General features: G+C 43.1%; 1 protein-coding gene across 9 annotated transcripts in view; it reads left to right on the forward strand.

Annotated features, from left to right (window-relative positions):
• Positions 1–51: 51 nt before the first annotated feature.
• Positions 52–20,865, forward strand: part of TDRD5 (tudor domain containing 5) — a 30,921-nt gene continuing 10,107 nt past the window's right edge. For 3 of the 9 annotated variants that reach the window (XM_083621585.1, XM_083621593.1, XM_083621592.1), the window contains exons 1-9: positions 108–291; positions 2,321–2,559; positions 3,518–3,940; positions 6,779–6,978; positions 9,855–9,938; positions 10,629–10,685; positions 12,159–12,312; positions 16,811–16,962; positions 20,634–20,854. In XM_083621585.1, coding sequence (XP_083477711.1) covers positions 2,328–2,559; positions 3,518–3,940; positions 6,779–6,978; positions 9,855–9,938; positions 10,629–10,685; positions 12,159–12,312; positions 16,811–16,962; positions 20,634–20,854 — 1,523 coding nt within the window. In that variant the 5' untranslated portion in view covers positions 108–291; positions 2,321–2,327. The other 6 variants (XM_083621590.1, XM_083621589.1, XM_083621588.1 and 3 more) reach the window with 6 other exon arrangements.

A 20,865-nucleotide genomic window follows, 5' to 3' on the forward strand; every position in this document is an offset into this window, starting at 1 on the left:
GCGATTCCCGCTCGGAGCCCGCCACCCAAGGGTGGGAGCGGCCCTCCTTTCCCGCCCTCCTCCCTCGGGTCTGGTGCCTGTGGTTTGTTAGGGGGTGGGCTGTGCTTGTTTGCTCGTTTTATTTCGATGATTATTTGAAAAAGGCGCGAGGAGACGTTGGGAAGAGGGAGGGAGGGAAGAAAAGGCCGCCGCCGCCGCCGCCGCCTTGAGGTCTGGCTGCTTGAGAAGCCTTTCAAAAGAGCGGCGCCTGCGAGAGGGCGGGCCTACTCTTGCGTGTTTGCGCGTGTGGAGGTACAAACACGGCACGGATATAAATTCGGGTGGCCGTTAAGAGGGAGGGGATTCAAAGTGAGGGCGGCGGAGCAGTTTGGCTTCGGGCGCGGCGGTCGGCGGGGCGCGTGCGTCTGAACGCGACCAGTCTCGTGTCAGTCGGTCGAGGGCGCGACCCTGCTGCCCGGGCGAGGGGCTTCCTCCTCCTACACGTGAAGGGAAGTGGTGAGGAGGGGGTCGCAGGCGTGCAGGTCCAAAGAGGGCCAGCCCAGCGGGGAGGGAGGGTCGTGATTGGGCTATTTATTGTTTCTGGCTTGTTTTAGCCCTTGGGAAAGGGTGGGATGGAAGCTTGGTTGGGCGGCCTAAATTCCTTACACGAATATCCCTCCCTCAAATAACACGTGGGAAGGTACAGGGTTGCATGGATAGCATAGAATAATGCAGGTTTTTTATGGTGTGTTGTCCTTGGTGTCTAGAGTCCTTGCATTAGGAGTGCTTTTGTGGAAAGGATTTTTCTGGTTTGATTTTAAGATGGCGTATTCGTTACCTGCTTGTTAATTAAACAAACATTCCTTCCCACCTTTTTAAAAATAAATAAATAAAATAAATAAAATAAAATAAATAAATAAAATTAAACAGCTTACAAGAATCGTGTATGTCTAGGTTGAGGTTACAGATAGGTAGCCGTGTTGGTCTGCCATAGTCAAAACAAAAATTTTTTTTCCTTCCAGTAGCACCTTAAAGACCAACTAAGTTAGCTCTTGGTATGAGCTTTCGTGTGCATGCACACTTCTTCAGATATGTATCTGAAGAAGTGTGCATGCACACGAAAGCTCATACCAAGAACTAACTTAGTTGGTCTTTAAGGTGCTACTGGAAGGGAAAAAAATTTTAGGTTGAGGTGACAGGCTTGGTTGCAATGTTTTTGTTAAGAGGGCAGGTATGGATTGTGCGAGCAGTGGCACCGACTTTGGGGATGGACTCTTGTGTATAGCTCATCCCCTTCCTGTAAAAAAGCGGGGGGAAAGGGTTTATTGGACTTCTGAAAGTCATCAGAAGATAACTTTCCAGGTTTATATTCAACCGTCGTTTCCCTCTGCTCCCAAACTCCCCCATGGGATAGTGAAAACTTAAAATTGCACCGAGCCAAGGCTGATCCAAGATGTTTTGCTAGGGCCAGATGGCAACCCCTGCCTCATTCTATCTACAGAAACTAAATGGGTGGCACTTGACTTCAACACTGGCAGCAGGATAGCATCCTCCACTGCACCAAAGGCAACATAATAGTTGAGGGTAGCTAGAACAGGTTGTGTAGTTGCACAGCTCTGTCCTCCCACAAAGGGAAATGGCCAAGGGACATAGGAGGAGTAGCCAGGAGGCTGCTGCCTTAGGCGGTTGACTTTGCCTAGTGGTAGGGCTGGTCCTTTTTATAGTCCCTAAATCTTGATGCCACTAGATGAGAACCTTCAAAGTTGTTATATCCATTTATGGGTGCAATCTAGCAGAATCTCAGCATTTACTAAATTCAGCAGGTTTTAGTGGGGATTACATTCATCAATTTTCCATGACAGAGCTCTAAAGTGTTTATGACTGACTGAATTGTGCTCTTGATGCTTGCAAGTATTGCTTTTGGGGGAGCTTGGATGATGGGGTTAAAGAGAGATGAGATGAAAGATAAATCTTGTACCCAGTTTGCTCAGACTTTAACCGTAAGGGTTTGTTATAGTTGTGTGCTTCTGAGGCTCTGTGGTGGGGTACTAATCCCAACACTGTCATTAAAAAAAGAACTGATCAGGATATGCCCCACTCCCTCCTAAAAACCATGCGAAGGTTACCGTTGTAAAAACAAAGCAGCAGCTCTTTCTGAGCACCTGTTTTTTCTTATCCTTCTGGGTTTCCAAGGCAAGCAGTGTATCTTTTTCAGTTTGTGTACCTGTACTTTATTCTCCCTTGTCCATCTCACAGTAACGTTATCTGGTGATTATTAAGCCGGTCATCACCAAAAGCAGTATTTCTTTGTCCTTTAACACTTCCTTCTCACCTCCCCCAGTGTCAACATGTCCGATCAAGAACGCCTGATGAACTCGATGAAGAAAGTAGTGAGGTCCCTGCTGACACCAGTCAAGGAAGGCCTCACCCCCATGGAGTTAAACAAAGAATACAAGTCTATGATAGGAGAACCACTTCCGTTTCGTGCCCTGGGTTACCGTTCTGTCATGGAGCTGGTGATGGATATGCCAGATGTTGTTAGCATCTGCCCTAGTGGAAATGGCAATACTGTCCTCAGAGGTGGGTTTTGGATTAGTCGGCAAGAGCAGGGAATGCCAATAAATGGGGAATAATGTTTGGCAGGCATACAGGGAGTTTACGCTGGGTGGTTCAAAAAAGAAAGACTGGAACTTGGCCAAAAAGTTGCCTATTATAAATATGTCCTGTAGTTTGATTTTGAGGTCCCTCTGAACATAAAGCAGTCAAGGGCATTACCTTGCATTTCCCCGCAGAGTTCGGTTTGTTTTACAATAAAGGCAATTCTTCTGCCGTATTGTGTCATGGTGACACATTCCCCAAACATGGTTTAAATATGAATCAGTTTTTAAACCTAAGAAGATGAAATCAGCATGTAAGAGTATTTTTTTAATGTGTTTATGTTGCAGGGTATAATGCACTTAGACTTCACTCACAGGGTTAACAGAACTAAGCTATTCCCACAACAAATAGAAGGTACAGATTTGGACATAACATAGCCCAAGACATCCAAAGTACTTTCAATTCTATGTATATAGCATATTTTTTTTGGTCATGTTTGATGTGTAATGTCTACCTAACAAGAGCCAGCACTCCAGGAGAGAGCACACCATGCGGCATCTTCAACAGATTTCATGGTTGTGGGTGTTTCCCTTCACATACGTGAATCACAAATACTGTAGGCTGGGGTGGGTGGTTGGGTTGCCTTGATGGTGGTAAGCAGGGATGTAAATATAGAAATGGAGGGTTGTACATGAGATTAAATAGAGAGGTATGGGAGCTCTAATAACTTAGGGAAAGAAGGATCTTCTGGTCTGAACAGCTGGGAAAATACCTATGCTTGCAAATCTACAAATATTGTGCATTATGATAACTAGCTGTATTTCTTTGGCAGTACCATTTGGTTGTAAGAGGATGGCAAGAAGAAAGGGGAGGGGGGGAGGAGAGGAGAAATTTTCTGTGTCAACATGCAACTTTAACCATATGGGCTTCTGTCTTTTAGCTATTCCAGATGAGTCCACTGAGTTGATTGCAAGCTTGGTTGCCAGACAGAAAAGCAAACCGAAGCCATATTTTTCCAGGGGAAAGCCAAATTTCTCTTTTAATGCCAGATCTTGCTCTGGCCTGCCTCAGCCCCCCCAAATTTCTCTGCCCCGACGGGGTCAGGTTTCTCCTACTCTGCCAGCTGTGGTAAAAAGTGAACTGAAGGAACTGCTGAGATCTTCACCTGTCCTGCTTTCAGATTTTGACAAAGCCTTTAGTCGGCACTTTGGACGGAAGTTTGAATTTATGCGTTTTGGGTTCTTCTCTATGTTAGAAGTGCTGAATGCAGCTTCAGATATCATCACGGTTGTGCAGACAAGGGCAGGCTCCTTGTTGACTCTAAAGCCCTCCATTAAGAAAAATCCAGAAAAGCTGCCAGAGTGTAAGTTTATGTTTGCTTAAATTCAGCTCTAGGGGAAAATTGCTCTTATTTGGCACCTTCATTTAGCTGAGATTCCTGCATTGCAAGGGGTTGAACTAGCTGACCCTAGATGACTCTACAACTCGTGTTTGCTTTACCCAATACTACCTTGCAGCCTTATGGTTTCTCTCCACATTAAACATACAAACTCCTTCTGCCCCAACGTGTAGATAAGCGCCCCTCTCAAGTGGTATGGCTGGAAGAGGTGGGATCACAAATATAGGAACTTTGAGAAACCTATCTGTTACTGGAAAATGAGTAGCACTGGGTAGAGTTAATTCCCTTCTGAGAGCATGTGCTCTGTCTTTCTCTTTCTCAGACAGCAGCCAAGCATGAGAGTGGGAGTAGTGGGGTGAAGCAAAGACGTTGGTGCACTTCTATTAAAATAATTAATCTTAGTGTGTACTATTCATGTAGAATTTTGCACCCAACTGCAGATTGCACACAGCTGTGGACAAGAATCTACAAATAAATTATGTGCTCACTTCTATAGGTAGACAATTGATTTGTTTTTGTCACAGGTGCCAGTAAATAGAGTAAACTTGGGGAAAGGTTGTGGTCTGAGGTTCAGAGAGCTTGGCTTTGTTACTGAAAAATTATGACCAAATGGCCAAATATTTTCCAGTAGCATTTGAAACTGAAAACCATGCTGAAATACCGCCGGGGGGGGGGGGGAGTACACCCTCTTTGAATTCTGTGGTTTTACATATGAGGACATAGTAACAATCATCTGTTCCTTAGCAGGTCTTAAAATTAGGTAAATACAACCTCAGATGAACAACAAATGACATATCACAACGTGTCATGATTTATTTAACAGAAATGAATCCAAAATGGAGAAGCCTTATGATTCAGTAGCTTGTAGAACAACTTTTAGCAGCAATAACTTGAAGTAAGCGTTTTCTGTATGACTTTATCAGTTTCCCACATCATTGTGGAGGAATTTTGACCCACTCTTCTTTACAACATTGCTTCAGTTCATTAAGGTTTGCTGGCATCTGTTTATGCACAGCTTACTAAAGGTATTGCCCTAGCATTTCAATTGGGTTGAGGTCTGGACTTTGACTAGGCCATTGCAACACCTTGATTCTTTTTCAGCCATTCTGTTGTAGATTTGCGGGTGTGCTTGGGAACCTTGTCCTGTTGCATGACCCAGTTTCAGCCAAGCTTCAGCTGTCGGGCAGATGGCCTCACATTTGACTCTAGAATACTTTGATATACAGAGAAGTTCATGGTGACTCAATGGTTGCAGGGTTCCCAGGTCCTGTGGTTGCAAAACAAGCTAAAATCATCAACCCTCCACCTCTGTGCTTGACAACTGATACAAGGTGTTTGTGCTGATATGCTGTGTTTGGTTTTCGCCAAATGTGGCGCTGTGCATTATGGCCCAAAATCTCCACTTTGGTACCGTCTGCCCAAGGGACATTGTTCCAGAGCTTTGTGCTTTGTTCAGATGCAACTTTGCAAACCTAAGCCGTGCTGCCATATTCTTTTTATAGAGAAGAGGCTTTCCCCTGGCAACCCTTCCAAACAAAGCATACTTGTTCTGTCTTTTTCTGATTGTACTGTTGTGAACTTTAACATTTAACATACTAAGGCCTGTAGACTCTGAGATGTAACTCTTGAGTTACTTGCAATCTTGAATGTTTTCCACTTTTGAATAATCTTTCTCACTGTGGAATGATGGAATTAAAATTGGATATGGCTTTATAACCCTTCCCAGTTTCATGGGCAGCAATTACCGTATTTTTTGCTCCATAAGACGCACCTAGTTTTTAGAGGGGGAAAGCAAGGGAAAAAATTCTTTAAGGGAGCACTGAGCAGAGTCTGTATGCATCCCAGGCTCTTCTCAGCGCTCCCTTTTATGAGCTGCGTGGAACGTGTGTGCGGAGCTTGCGGGCTTTTCCCCAAGGAGGGAGAAGGGCAGCCCGTCACTGGCCCCCAAGAGCCGCACACACGATCCACGTGGCTCGTGAAAGGGAGCGCTGAGCAGAGTCTCCCACCTGCATTCACTCCATAAGACGCACACACATTTCCCCTTACTTTTTAGGAGGGGAAAAGTGTGTCTTATGGAGCGAAAAATACAGTACTGCTTCTCTAGGAGCATTGCTGATGTCTTTCCTCCTTGGCATTGTGTTATCTAGACCAGCAAACTGATAAAACTCCAGCTTTTATAGAGGTGAGTACACTTGCTGATGATCAATTAAGCAAGCGCATTTGATTAGCAGCACCTGTCTTCTACTTAGCCCCTTAATTCCTATGGAAGCAGTAAGTTTTTCACAAATAGCTTCCCCATTTTGGCTTTATTTTTGTTACATAAATCACGGCATGTTGTAATATGACATCTGATGTTGTTCATCTGAGGTTGTATTTACTTAATTTTAAGACCTGCTAAGGAACAGATGACTGTTATTATGTCCTCATATGTACAACCACAGAATTCAAAGAGGGTGTACTTTCTCTCCGCCCCCCCCATGACTGTAAGTATTCATGAAGGCTCTGCATTAAGCTCATTCTTCCTTTCTGCTTTGTCAGTTAAGCAAAATGGTGATCCTTGTTCTAATCCTTGTGCACTTGAGCTGATGAGTGAGTCATCTTGTATCTGCTCAAACATGCAAGTGATAAATAAAACAATATAGTAAGGGGTTTTGTGCTGTGCTGTTGGCTTATATTGAGATTCCACTGCTCTTGGAGGTGTTCTTGGAAATGAGTGTGAGCCTTCCAGCATTGCCTACCTAGGGAAAACAGAAAACTGTCACGTGAAATCATGTCTGTAAACCCTTTCTTGGCTTTATTAAGGCAAAGCCGTGATTCCATCACATAAGACAAAGCAGACTTTGCCTACTACTCTGCCAGCACCTGCAGTGAAGAAATCTTCAACCCCTGTCCTACCTATGGATAATCACAATCCATCTCCAAGCCAAGAATCTGATGCTTTAGTAGTAGAGTTGAAACCAGTGGAAACCCCGTTAGTGAGAACTGATGAGAGGATGAAACAAGTAAGTAAGAGAAACATTGCACTCCAAAGGTGACTAAGGGAATATTTAATTAGTTATTATGAGAAAATGAGAATCCGTATGGACACATTTCATATTGTTTGGTGTCTTAATTAGTGCACATCGTCCCTGTAGAAGGATTTTAAACCTAAGTTCTTAAAGATGAGAAAAGATCTGCTTTAAGCTGGGTGAGGACAGAGGTCGCCAGCCTTCTTGGTTGGGCCAGTGGGCATATTTGGAATCTGCCTGTCACAAAATGGCTGCCATGGGCACTTGACATAATTAGTTATGTTAAATTCTCGAGAATAATCTCGATTAATGAGGTGTGTACATTTAAAGCAGCTGTGTAGACGATGCAGAATTTACAGCTTGTGGAGAATATTCTCCAGAGAATTTTCTAGCATCACCTCACATCACTAGGCACCTGTGGGGTCTGTCATGACACAATAGCTGCCATATCTAAAAGAGAAAAAATGAAGACCACAGAATAGTGCAGGCATGCCCCCCCCCATCAGTTGGAATTGCTACTGCACTTGCTGAAATAGAGAAGCTCAGCTCCTTTTCTCACGGTTACCTCCCAGCATAACAGCATAATATGCTTCTGCAGCAAATGCAAACAAGTTAATCAAAATGACTGTCACAGCAAGGAAAATGTAAATAGGACGAAAGAGGAGTTTTCCAAAGGAACGCTCACTGAGTGCATAGAAAATTTGTTGATCTGGGTGCTTCCACAGTAGGCACTTGGTGTGGCATTGCCATGCCTTTTTCACTCACTTTTTACTGGGCACACTTGTTACACGGTCCTGTGGTTTTTCCATATTTTTCAGACAGCAGAGGAAGATCAGAAAAACAGTGCAGTTTTTGTAGGTGTAGACAGCCTTGATGCTTCTGTTCAGCTTATTTTTTATTTTTTAAAAAGGGGTTTTGATGCGTGTAGTGACTTTCGGAAGATTACAGTAGTGCCATTCAAAATCCCTTCGCTTTTCATCCAGACCTTTTTTTGTTAACCAGCTTTTAATTAGCACTGAAGAGCTTTGTGTAGGCATTTATATTAAAATATTAATATTACTAAAATAGATCTTTTTAATGAACAAATGTTCTAAAGCTGTAGCTATACAATTTTTAAAAATGAACCCTGCTGCCTTTCTTGTCACCACTATTGTAACAATGCTTTTGTCCCCCACCTTCAATTTAAACACTTATGTTTCCATACAAATGTTAAATTGCTTGTCATTTTGGCATTTACCGAAGTGTACAATGGCCAATCAAGTCTCAGTGAATGCTCTTAGTGTTAATTAATTTTTTTTTGAAGGATCACTTAGATTTTTATTTTTATTTCTTTTTGCTGCTCAGACAAATTAGACACTCCCAAACCACAGCTGCTGTGCTACATGCTCTGTGTGGGCAGAACATATAAGGATGTAGACACTGGAAACACACGGTGCCCCTGATAGTGTGGAGAGTTGATTGCTCTTCCATATTTAGCTCACTGCAATTATTACCTCTAGGAGCTGCCTTTTGGAAGCAGGCTTGGAATTGTTATCTTGCATTTCTATCAGTGAAAAAGTACTGCAAACTGCAGAGGTCTTTGAAAAAACAAGGCAGGAGACTTCTTGCCTGACTCAGTCAATGGATTGACTGAGTTCAGTCGGCAGTTATTGCTGCAGTCCTTACCCTATACACCTTACCCTATACAGTAGTACCTTGGGTTAAGTACTTAATTCGTTCCGGAGGTCTGTTCTTAACCTGAAACTGTTCTTAACCTGAAGCACCGCTTTAGCTAATGGGGCTTCCCGCTGCTGCTGCGCCGCCGGAGCACAATTTCTGTTCTCATCCTGAAGCAAAGTTCTTAACCCGAGGTACTATTTCTGGGTTAGTGGAGTCTGTAACCTGAAACGTCTGTAACCTGAGGTACCACTGTACCACTAAAAATGTAAGCTTGTGTCCAGTGAATTAAAAAAGTAGCAGCAGCAGCATGGACTACACTTACACTGGGGAAGATGCAGTGGTTTGGTGGTTGAGGGCACCTTATTACCTGCCCTTTACCCTAAGTTCCCAAGGCTGGTTGCATCATTACAACACAATATTACAAACAGGTGAAAACAACTTAAAACCATAGAAATAATGTGGATCCCAAAAATATACACCTCAACTTTGGAAAGCCAGGGTAAAGAGGTGCAACTTCAGCATTCCCTAGAAGCTGTATAATGATGGTGCCAGATGCACCTCTGTGGGGAGGAAATTTCACAGCTCGGGCTACCATGGAGAATGCCCTCTGCTGAACCACCTTCTCCCTCGCTCGCTTCTGAGGGCGATGGAGCAACTAAGAGTGACCCCTGTGCCAATCTTGGTACCTGAGATTCTGTAGGGAAGGAGGTGGTATTTCAGTTTTAGGGACTGAATTGTTTAGGGCTTTAAACACTAATGTGAGCACCTTGAATTGGGCGCATAACTTTTTTTTTCATTTGGCTCCTGCAGAGGAGGACAGGGTTATCACTAAACAGAAGCTGTTGTTAAAAGTAGGTTCCTCTAACTTTCGGGTATTGGAAACTATTTTGTCCAATGATGTCATTCCTGCTATATAATTATACAATATTATGTATATTTTAGATGTAGGTGGGAGGTCAGGCTGTGTGAGAGTGAGCAGGAAGAAGAGGGCACCAAAGGCGGGGAAATGTAAAGACTGCTACTTTTAAAAAATGGAACTTTTTTACAATATCATGTGATCTTGATATGTTATCTACCATTAATATATCTGAAGTGATTGATGCGTGGTGTTCAAAACTTGTAAATGCCACATTTATATGAATGGATGCCAATTTTTATGCACTGGCTTTTCCTTTCACTTTCTTCATATCTGTCGAATCTGTTTCTCAAAGCTAGAGAAGGAGATGCAGATAGCACTTTCCCAGAAAGGACCTGGAGGGACAATCAGCTCAGAACTTAAGGAAAAAATAAGAACTGTAAGTGTTCATAATTTAAGGAACTTAGGTTGGTTTTTTTTTAAAAGGCATGTCATTAATTAAAACTATGCAAAGGAGCCTTTCTGGAGCCTTAGGCAAACATTCACTGCCATGCTTCCCACCTTCTTTCCTGGTGTGAGGCATATGATGATTTGACCATTTGCCTGAGCTGGCAGACTGGCTTGTGCTTACTTTGCAAATCAGGATTGAAAACTAAGGAAGAATGTCTGAATTAATCATCTTAAAACCCAGCCTGTGTGCCCCTCTCCTTGACCTCTTATATTCCAGAAAACGTGGGCTGGATCTAGACACATCAAAGAAGCGTTTCAGTTTAAGGCATTGTGAATTTAAACGGAAAACAGGTGGAGAAAAATAGGACTCTGCATTGCCATCTGGTTGCACAATGTTATATCACACATACAACACACATAAATCACTTTTTTTTAACCAGTCTAGCTGAGTCCTGGGTGCTTTAAAGAAAAAAATTGGGAAATCGTATTGCATGTAGCTGTGTATAGAAAATAAACTTTTGTGCCTGTATATTTTTATTTTGCAAATGTTTTCTTAGATGCAAGACAAGTGGCTAGTTGGGGGGTATTGTTGTAAATGTTTGTTTCATGCGCAACATTCTTATTGGCTGTTTAGACTGCATGACAACTAATTGTTGACTTTATGTTGTTTGTAATTTAGATTGTAGTGCAGCACCCCGAAGGATTGCTTGTATCTAAGTTACCTGGTGAATTTGAGGTATGTTTCCTCCTTTCGGAAGTTGCTTTTGCTCTTGTCCTTTTCTGTGTAAGTTTCTACTGAAACAAATACTGGCACCTGAGTCAGAGAGACAGCCAATAGCTCAGCATGCTTAGACCACAGTTTGCTTGGGCTTGTTCCAGCTCAAGCACACTCTTCTAAACCATGGTTCAGCACATTAGTGCACAGTCTATATACCCCCTGTCTTAATATTATATAGCCTTTGGTCTTTTGGTAACGGGTGGTGGGAAGAAGGGGAGCAGGGGGGAAAGTGATGGTTCCGCCCTTAACAGGTTACAGTGGTGCCCCGCAAGACGAACGCCTCGCAAGACGAAAAACCCACTGGACGAAAGGGTTTTCTGTTTTGGAGGCGCTTCGCAAAACGAATTTCCCTATGGGCTTCCTTCGCAAGACGAAAGCCCATAGGGAAATCTCCAGGACAGCGGGGAAGCGCAGCGCGTCTTCCCCACTGTCCTCGGACCTCCTCCGAAGGCTGGCGGTGGGGCGGCGAGACCTCCTCCCGCCACCAGCCTTCAGAAGGCTCCTCCGAAGGCTGGCGGTGGGGCGGCGAGACCTTCTCCCCGCGCCAGCCTTCGGATGGCTGTCCTGAAGACTTGCGGTGGGAGGAGGGTTTTCCTTCCCACCGCCAACATTCAGAATGCTGTTCTGAATGTTGGCGGTGGGGAGGAAAAACCCTCCTCCCACCGCAAGCCCCGGGAACAGAGGAGAAGCGCTGCGCGCCTTTCCCTCTGTTCCCGTACCTGTCCTGAAGGCTTGCGGTGGGGAGAAAAGCCCTTCTCCGCACCGCCAGCCTGGCAAGCGGTCTCCATAGGAACGCATTAATTGATTTTCAATGCATTCCTATGGGAAACCGTGCTTCGCAAGATGAAAATCTCGCAAGAAGAAAAAACTTGCGGAACGAATTAATTTCGTCTTGCGAGGCACCACTGTACCTCTAAGTGTATGTGGCCCTCAGCAGAAAAAGCATTGCCTGCTCCTGGTTTGGTTTTATTGTTGCCTCCCTGTAATCTTACTCTACTTTTGGGGGTGGGGTGAGGGAAGTTCTTCTAATCTTCCTTTTCTTTTGCTTAGATAAACAAAAATCTCTGATTCGAATTTCAATTTAGTAGGCTAAAATATTGTTCAGCGTAGACAAAAAGTGAACAAAACAGACAATAAATTTTGCTGGGTTATATTCTCTGGGTGAAAATGGAGGTGCTTTCCAGTTTTTATGGACCAGATTCAAAGAGATTTCCTACGAAAAGTCCAAATTCACTATTTTCCCTTTTCTCCACCCCCCTCGCTGCCCATTTCCTTCCTGACCAGCACTTGAGCTAAATGTTTTGGAGAGCATTTTAGCTTCCAAAAAGTACCTATTTTTTATTGCTGTTAGTATAGCTATTGCAAGTCCAAAGGAAGAATATTTCAGGGCGTCCTTTTTGCTTTGATTAATCAGATTTTCTTTATATCTAGCGACATTTTAAAGAAATATTGGCAGTAAAGAAACTAGGTTTCTTAAACCTTATGGAACTGGTTGGTGCCCTTAGTGATGTTCTCCATATTGAATGCAAAGAAGGGGAACAAGACTGGCGCATCTTTGACATTGAGTCACAGCGCTTAAGAGATGGTAAGTGGGGAACACTGCCTTTGCAGATACTTCCACAGTGGCAGGTTGGATTGGGCTCAAACAAACAAACTGCTTAACCCATGCCATTCAATAAAGCAAGTTTGCATTTGGGTTGCAATAGACTCTAATTCATACCAAAGGTGTGTTGATAGGCCCCTATTGTTTTCCACTTGGCACACAATATATTATCGCATGCCATCCCAATTTCCAAGTACAGTGGTACCTCGGGTTAAGAACTTAATTCATTCTGGAGCTCCGTTCTTATCCTGAAACTGTTCTTAACCTGAGGTACCACTTTAGCTAATGGGGCCTCCCGCTGCCGCCGCGCTATTTCTGTTCTCATCCTGAAGCACAGTTCTTAACCCAAGGTACTATTTCTGGATTAGCAGAGTCTGTAACCTGAAGCGTCTGTAACCTGAAGGGTCTGTAACCTGAAGGGTCTGTAACCCGAGGTACCACTGTGCTTACCAAGGTTCAGTTTCCTTGGAATGAGGCACAGTGGAGATTGTGGTGTCTTTATAATATGAGATTTATTTACACATATATACAAAATGAGTCTAGGATGGCAGGATTCACAGCATTAACACCCCAATGAGCTTTTGCTTCTTCCAAAGCTGCAGCCTTGGATTCAAAGAGAAATCAAACATCGCTCTGACTCTGGCTTCCTAGCCTGTTGCTTTTCACTTTCTAGCTTCTATCTTACATCACTTAACACTCTCCACTCTGCCTTTGTCCTTCCAACTACCCACGAGTTGAGGAAGAGGCCTCCACCCATTTGCTGTATGGCACAGAGCCCCTTCCTTTGCTTCCCTTAATGGCCCATTACCCAGGCTATTGCCTCACCAGGAAGTTGCCAGTTGCTTGTGTGCACTCTTGTCTGATGAGGGTGCTTAAGCCGGGGGGGGGGTTAGTGTCCCACTAATGTGCCAGTTGTTCAACTGGGGCACAAGCCTGAAAAAGTTGGTGCCAGCTATGTAGAGGCCAGAAGTGGTGTTGTGTGTGCATTCTGTGCCCCCCTAGGAGCTGCTGTAAGTGCATGCTTTTGTCAATAAGGAATTAAACCACCAGCTGTTTGTCCTCCTTGGCTGCGTGTGCTCAGGATAATAGTGTCCTTATAAGCGGGATGATCTGCTCCAGATTATTTGGCAGGGGTGAGACAAAGGTGAACCATGGTTGCAGCTTGTACTTTTAGCCCTCAGAAAGGCTGGCAGATTGGACCTTGTTTTACTTTCCAGCTTACAGATCCTTCCAAGGTGGATCCCAAGAAACATTAAACTGTATTTTTACAAATTGCACTAAACAATACCAACATATCAAAGTTATCAAAGCAGAGAAGGGCTATAGCTCAGTGGTAGAGCATCTGTCTTGCAAGCAGAAGGTCCCAGGATCAGTCTCTGGCATCTCCAGGTAGGGTTGGGAAAGCCCCCCCCTCCCCAAATCCTAGAGAACCACAGTCAGTTGCAGTACTGAGCAAGATGGAACAAGTAGATGGACTCAGTATATGGCAGCTTCCTATGTTTGTATCAAGGCTCTTTTCACAGGTCGGGGGAATGTCCAGCTGAGCAGGCTCTGAGATGGTCTTCAGATGCCTCCCTCCCTCTTCTTAGATCAGGCATATGCAAACTAGGCCCTCCAGATGTTTTGGGACTACAACTCCCATCATCCCTATCTAACAGGACCAGTGGTCAGGGATGGTAGTCTCAAAACATCTGGAGGGCCAAATTTGCCTATGTCTGTCTTAGATCCTTCCTAATTTTCTGTGATGTGTGAAGATGCATTAAGCATGCATGCTTAATAGACTACTTTTATTTTCGAATTTAATAACACCTTGGGGGGGGGGGGAATAGCAGCCAAGTAGGGCAAAGGCTAATAGAGTTCTGCCAAGAGAACAAGCTGGTCATCACAAACACTCTTTTCCAACAACACAAGAGACGACTCTACACATGGACATCACCAGATGGGCAGCATCGAAATCAGATTGATTATATTCTCTGCAGCCAAAGATGGAGAAGCTCTATACAGTCAGCAAAAACAAGACCTGGAGCTGACTGTGGCTCAGATCATCAGCTTCTTATAGCAAAATTCAAGCTTAAACTGAAGAAAGTAGGAAAAACCACTGGGCCAGTAAGATAGATTGTATCATAAGTCAAATTCCTTATGAATACGCAGTGGAAGTGAGGAACAGGTTTAAGGATTTAGATTTGGTGGACAGAGTGCCTGAAGAACTATGGATGGAGGCTCGTAACATTATACAGGAGACAGCAACTAAAACCATCCCAATTAAAAGGAAATGCAAGAAAGCAAAGTGGCTGTCCAACGAGGCCTTACAAATAGCGGGGGAGAGAAGGCAAACAAAATGCGAGGGAGATAGTGAAAGATACAGGAAATTGAATGCAGATTTCCAAAAAACAGCAAGGAGAGACAAGAAGGCCTTCTTAAACAAGCAATGCAAAGAAATAGAGGAAAACAATAGAATGGGAAAAACCAGAGATCTGTTCAAGAAAATTGGAGATATGAAAGGAACATTTCGTACAAAGATTGCCATAATAAAAGACAAAAGTGGAAAGGACCTAACAGAAGTAGAAGACATCAAGAAGAGGTGGCAAGAATACACAGAGGAACTATACCAGAAAGAAATGGATGTCTCGTATACCCCAGGTAGTGTGGTTGCTGACCTTGAGCCAGACATCCTGGAGAGTGAAGTCAAATGGGCCTTAGAAAGCACTGCTAATAACAAGGCCAGTGGAAGTGATGCTATTCCAGCTGAACTATTTAAAATTTTAAAAGATGATGTTGTTAAGGTGCTACACTCAATATGCCAGCAAATTTGGAAAACTCAGCAGTGGCCAGAGGATTGGAGAAGATCAGTCTACATCCCAATCCCAAAGAAGGGAAGTGCCAAAGAATGCGCTAAGTATCGCACAATTGCACTCATTTCACACGCTAGCAAGGTTATGCTTAAAATTCTACAAGGCAGGCTTAAGCAGTATGTGGACCGAGAACTCCCAGAAGTGCAAGCTGGATTTCGAAGGGGCAGAGGAACCAGAGACCAAATTGCAAACATGCGCTGGATTATGGAGAAAGCTAGAGAGTTCCAGAAAGACATCTACTTCTGCTTCATTGACTATGCAAAAGCCTTTGACTGTGTCGACCACAGCAAACTATGGCAAGTTCTTAAAGAAATGGGAGTGCCTGATCACCTCATCTGTCTCTTGAGAAATCTCTATGTGGGACAAGAAGCTACAGTTAGAACTGGATATGGAACAACTGATTGGTTCAAAATTGGGAAAGGAGTACGGCAAGGCTGTATATTGTCTCCCTACTTATTTAACATATATGCAGAATTCATCATGCGAAAGGCTGGGCTGGATGAATCCCAAGCCGGAATTAAGATCGCCGGAAGAAATATCAACAACCTCAGATATGCAGATGACACAACCTTGATGGCAGAAAGTGAGGAGGAATTAAAGAACCTTTTAATGAGGGTGAAAGAGGAGAGCGCAAAATATGGTCTGAAACTCAACATCAAAAAAACGAAGATCATGGCCACTGGGCCCATCACCTCCTGGCAAATAGAAGGGGAAGAAATGGAGGCAGTGAAAGATTTTACTTTCTTGGGCTCCATGATCACTGCAGATGGTGACAGCAGTCACGAAATTAAAAGACGCCTGCTCCTTGGGAGAAAGGCAATGGCACAACTAGACAGCATCTTAAAAAGCAGAGACATCACCTTGCCAACAAAGGTCCGTATAGTAAAAGCCATGGTTTTCCCAGTAGTGATGTATGGAAGTGAGAGCTGGACCATAAAGAAGGCTGATCGCCAAAGAATTGATGCTTTTGAATTCTGGTGCTGGAGGAGACTCTTGAGAGTCCCATGGACTGCAAGAAGATCAAACCTCTCCATTCTTAAGGAAATCAGCCCTGAGTGCTCACTGGAAGGACAGATCGTGAAGCTGAGGCTTCAATACTTTGGCCACCTCATGAGAAGAGAAGACTCCCTGGAAAAAACCCTGATGTTGGGAAAGATTGAGGGCACAAGGAGAAGGGGACGACAGAGGACGAGATGGTTGGACAGCGTTCTCGAAGCTACCAGCATGAGTCTGACCAAACTGTGGGAGGCAGCGGAAGTCAGGAGTAGCTGGCGTGCTCTGGTCCATGGGGTCACGAAGAGTCGGACACGACTAAACGACTAAACAACAACAAAGGGGAAATTTTGAGCAGAAAAGCAGGTCAGGACCCTGCCCTGATTCAGAATGGGAGCCTATTCCAACTGGGCACTCTGGTTGGTTTTTCCCAGGTGTGAAAATGGCAGTTGAAACATGTTTCTTTAAAACATATAACTATCGTCACATGTAGTTTGGCCTTGCCTCTGTGATGTATGATTCTTGAATGCAAACTTCCTTCTTTGGGCTTGAACTTTGGGAACTGCCAATTCAGACTTTTAAAAATGAAGGTTGTGTGTTTGCCTTCTAAACATAAGTATCTGTTGTTCCTACAGATGAGCATTCAAGTGATAAGATTGCCCAGCCTGACTCTTTAGCCCATGAAGAGACGCCAGATGTGCATGAGGTTCTCAGCTGGAATTTTGCTCTGGAGGAATCTAAGGCTCCAGATGTGAAACTTAGTGTAGTAACGAAGATGACGACACCGGTAGGCTGACATTGCCGTGGTATCATGGTTAACAAGTAGCGTCATGTTTTACAACTGTTGGACAGATATCAAGAGATGACTAACAGTGGATTGTATTTATTTTATTTTGAAATCAGTTGTTTTTGTATAGAATTTTTATTAATTTTTCTGTTTTACAATTTAACATACTCATTTTACATCCTTAAGATATCAGTGATGTGACTTCTTCTCTTTCCCTGGTTCATTGTACATATCATAAATCCCTGCATATTTTACAAAAAGTATACCTTTCAGTATTCCGTTATTGCCTCCATCAACATTTACATTGTTGAATTTAACTTAATGCTGCCAGCGTTTTCAGCTGTACACAATTATTTCCCATATATTCAGTAAACATTTTCCAATCTTCTTTAAACGTATGCTCTTCTTTTTTTTTTTAATAATTTTTATTAACTGGCCAATCACATCAAATTAAATCACATCACATAAATTCCAAATTACAAAGCCAAATTTTTAAATTTTGTTGGGGGAACCCATACTTCAAGATCCAAAGGGGGATTCAGATCATCTTCTTATTACTGCGTTAATGTCCAAATCAGTCCCAATCAGTCCAAACAAAATTCATAATTCTATCCAGTCTTACCTTGGTGTTTCCACATCATATTTTGTTCATATAATTTCTATTTTTCCTTTACGATCTCTTCTGTTAGTCTTCTTAAGCCGATAAGCAAAATAATAATCCTGTGTGGATTTCCCGTTCCTCCACTAAGTCCAGATGGTTTCCATATATCTCCTTCGTAGATAACATCGCTCTTTCCATCATAAATTTGGCATTTGTCGCTCTTAAGTCCCACCGAGAAGTTGATCCACGATATGTAAACAACTCTATTTCTCTCTTTCTCCTCCCAGACCCAAGAGCTCCAACAATGCCTCCCAAAATGGCGACGGCATTTTTAACTGCGTCATTCCAAAACTCTTAGCTTTCCAGCTTCATCTTGAAACATTGCTTTGGTTCGAAAGTTTATCTCCACACAGCCTTAAATCCACAGCTTAAGTCCTTAGTTTCTGACTCATTAGGGGAGGGGATTCTTGTTAAATCACATAAGAAAAAGGAAGGCACGTTTCCCCCCCCCCCTCAGTCATACCGTATCTTGACGTATCTTCTCATATTTTATTCTTGTCTTGTTATCAGAGATCTCTTCTGTCAGCAGTCTTTACTCCCCTTTTTCCTTGAAGCATGTGCAATTTATCTCGTCCAAATTGTTTCTTTTGAAGATGCTTGCAACTAGCGGTGCGAATCAGGGACGGCGTCCAGGAGTGCCGGAATCCCACAGGAGGGCTTTGTGCCTAGTGCCCCCACCCCCACAAATTCGGGGGTGGTATAGGGCACAGCAGGCAAGGGCCGTCCCCCCCACAATCCTGGGGGGGGGGGGTTAAGGAGGCTAATTACCCCCATCATAGCCTCCAAATTACCTCGTGTGGGTCGGAGAGATGTTATTGTCAGCCATCTTCCGATGCGCCACCTAGTGGCCCCCCTAAACGTATGCTCTTCTTATTCTCTTATTCTATATGTTAAGTCTGCAAGTTGTACATATTCTGTCAAGTTCCCATTCTTCTTTAGTTGGGAACTCGCTCGTTTTCCATTTTGGGGCTAACAAAACACGGGCCACAGCAGTGGCATACATAAATAACCTTTTTTTGACACCTGGGAATTTCAGTCTGAATTATCCCCAACAGAAAGGACTCTGGATTTTTTGGAAAAGTACTTTTAAACATGTTTTTCAGTTCATTATGGGTCATTTCCCAATATTATTTTACCCTTTTACAAGTCCACCACATATGAAAGAAGGTTCCCTCCACCTCTTTGCATTTCCAGCATTTATCTGATTCAGTCTTCTACATGTTTGCAAGCCTACTTGGAGTTAAATACCATCTGTGAATCATTTTCAGCTTGTTCGTCTTCAAAGAATAACGTGCTTGAACTGTCGGCCCACAAGGGGTGCCTGTTATGGGGAAGCAGCCATATTATGTTATGTTATGGGAAAGCAGCCATATTATGTTATGTTATGGGGAAGCAACCACCTTCGTCGCCAGTGAAATATACTCAGAGTCGCAAAGTGATTTCATGCTCTTTATTCAGCTCATAGTGGTGAGGAGGAATGAATGAAAGTCCCCTCAAGGTATCTGCTTTATATACATTATTTACACAATGGGCTGCACATGATTGGCTAATTCCGGAATTCTACTGTAAGCCAATCAGGTTGTGGATTCACTTCTATCTGGAGCATGATTGGGTGGTTCCTGCCAACCAATCATACTGCTGCATTGTTCTAGGACCAATCAGACTGCTGCATTCTGAATCCTATTGTTCTAGGACCAATCAGACTGCTGCCATTTGGATCCTATTGTTCTAGGACCAATCAGACTGCTGCAGTTTGGATCCTATTCAACTCAGTACATAACAATGCTGTAAACTTCAAGTCACATTGTGTCCTATATCTATTGCCCAGTGTGTCATTGAGACTTTAACAAGCTTTAAAATATTTTATTTATTTTGAAATCAGTTGTGGTCTCCCCAAGGTTCCTTACAAGGCGTTTTTTCCAGGAGGTCACTAGGTGAGTTACTCCCAAGTCCAGATGTCCATTAAAATACCTGCTTCCACGACCTACTGGCTTATAGATCGCAGCAAGGTTTTATATCTTTACTCTAGTACACCCACACAAGAAACATGGATGAGCTATACTAACCTTAGAATTCATCCAGATCAGAACATAACACATAAACATATATTAAGAAGCATAATATCCGTAGCAACTAACGCAACTAATTTCTATCCTTTACCTCTAGGGCTGTAAATACCTGCTTTTACTCTCCCGTCTTGACGGTCAGAGCAATTTTTACATTGATTTCAGTGTTTCGAATTTTGTTAGCTAGGATATAAGGAACTGTACAAGTTCTGACTTAGTAGATTCAGGGGCTATAGATTCATTTTCTTGAAGAGTAGTCTGCTCCCTTCCACTGCTGCATGGCAAACTCTGAAACTAAGGAGAGTTTGAAAAGCAGATTGCTGTGACATGAGATGAAAGACTTTTCAAAGAAGAAATTCAAAATTCTGCTTAAGAAGCCCAAGCCCCTTGTGTGGTTATCCATCTCTATAGATCCCAGCCGCTTCCTTATTTTAGTTTTTTTAAAACTCATTCAATAGGAACTTGTAACAAATATTTATTAACTTGTTACCAAAATTAGATTTAAGGCTTTCCTTTAACCAGTGATATTAAAATGTGCCTTATTGTTTAATATATTAGCTTTGTTTATTTAATTATTACTTGCTAACAGAGTTTTGCAAGCCATCCTGCAATTTAAGTGCTTAAGGCAACTCACAACAACAAAAAATTCAAATTAAAAACCAAAAGTATAATATAGTTTAAGAATGCACATTTTGTCAGTAGGTTTCAGGTAAAGTTCCTTGGGAAGATAATTCTACAGTGAGTGCTACCACTGAGATGTAGCCAACTGCCACATCTCATTTGGAGTTGGGATGGAGACTTGGAAGACTAGGAAAGTGTTTTGGATTCCCATGTAGTCAAGTACTTGGGATTTTCCAGCCCTGGAAATCTCTTGAGTGGCCCGGATGAATCTGTTGTACTGCTTGGATCAGAATGACTTTCTTTTACTTTCCTTATGTTTGCAGCACCTGGGTATGGAGGATACTCACATTATTCAAGAGATCATGGAAAATGAAATCCCGCCAGATGCCGTCCAGGACAGAAGCCTTTACAGCCTTCCCCAGCTGGACACCAGTGCTTTAGTGGGACTATTTGTGGAATACATTGTCTCTCCTTCGCAATTCTACGTCCGACTCTACAGTGCAGAAACGTCAGTGAAGTTAGAAAACATGATGTTGGAAATGAGGTGAGGGGGAA

Source organism: Podarcis filfolensis, assembly GCF_964270895.1.
Source record: "Podarcis filfolensis genome assembly, chromosome: 6".
Lineage (NCBI taxonomy): Eukaryota > Metazoa > Chordata > Lepidosauria > Squamata > Lacertidae > Podarcis > Podarcis filfolensis.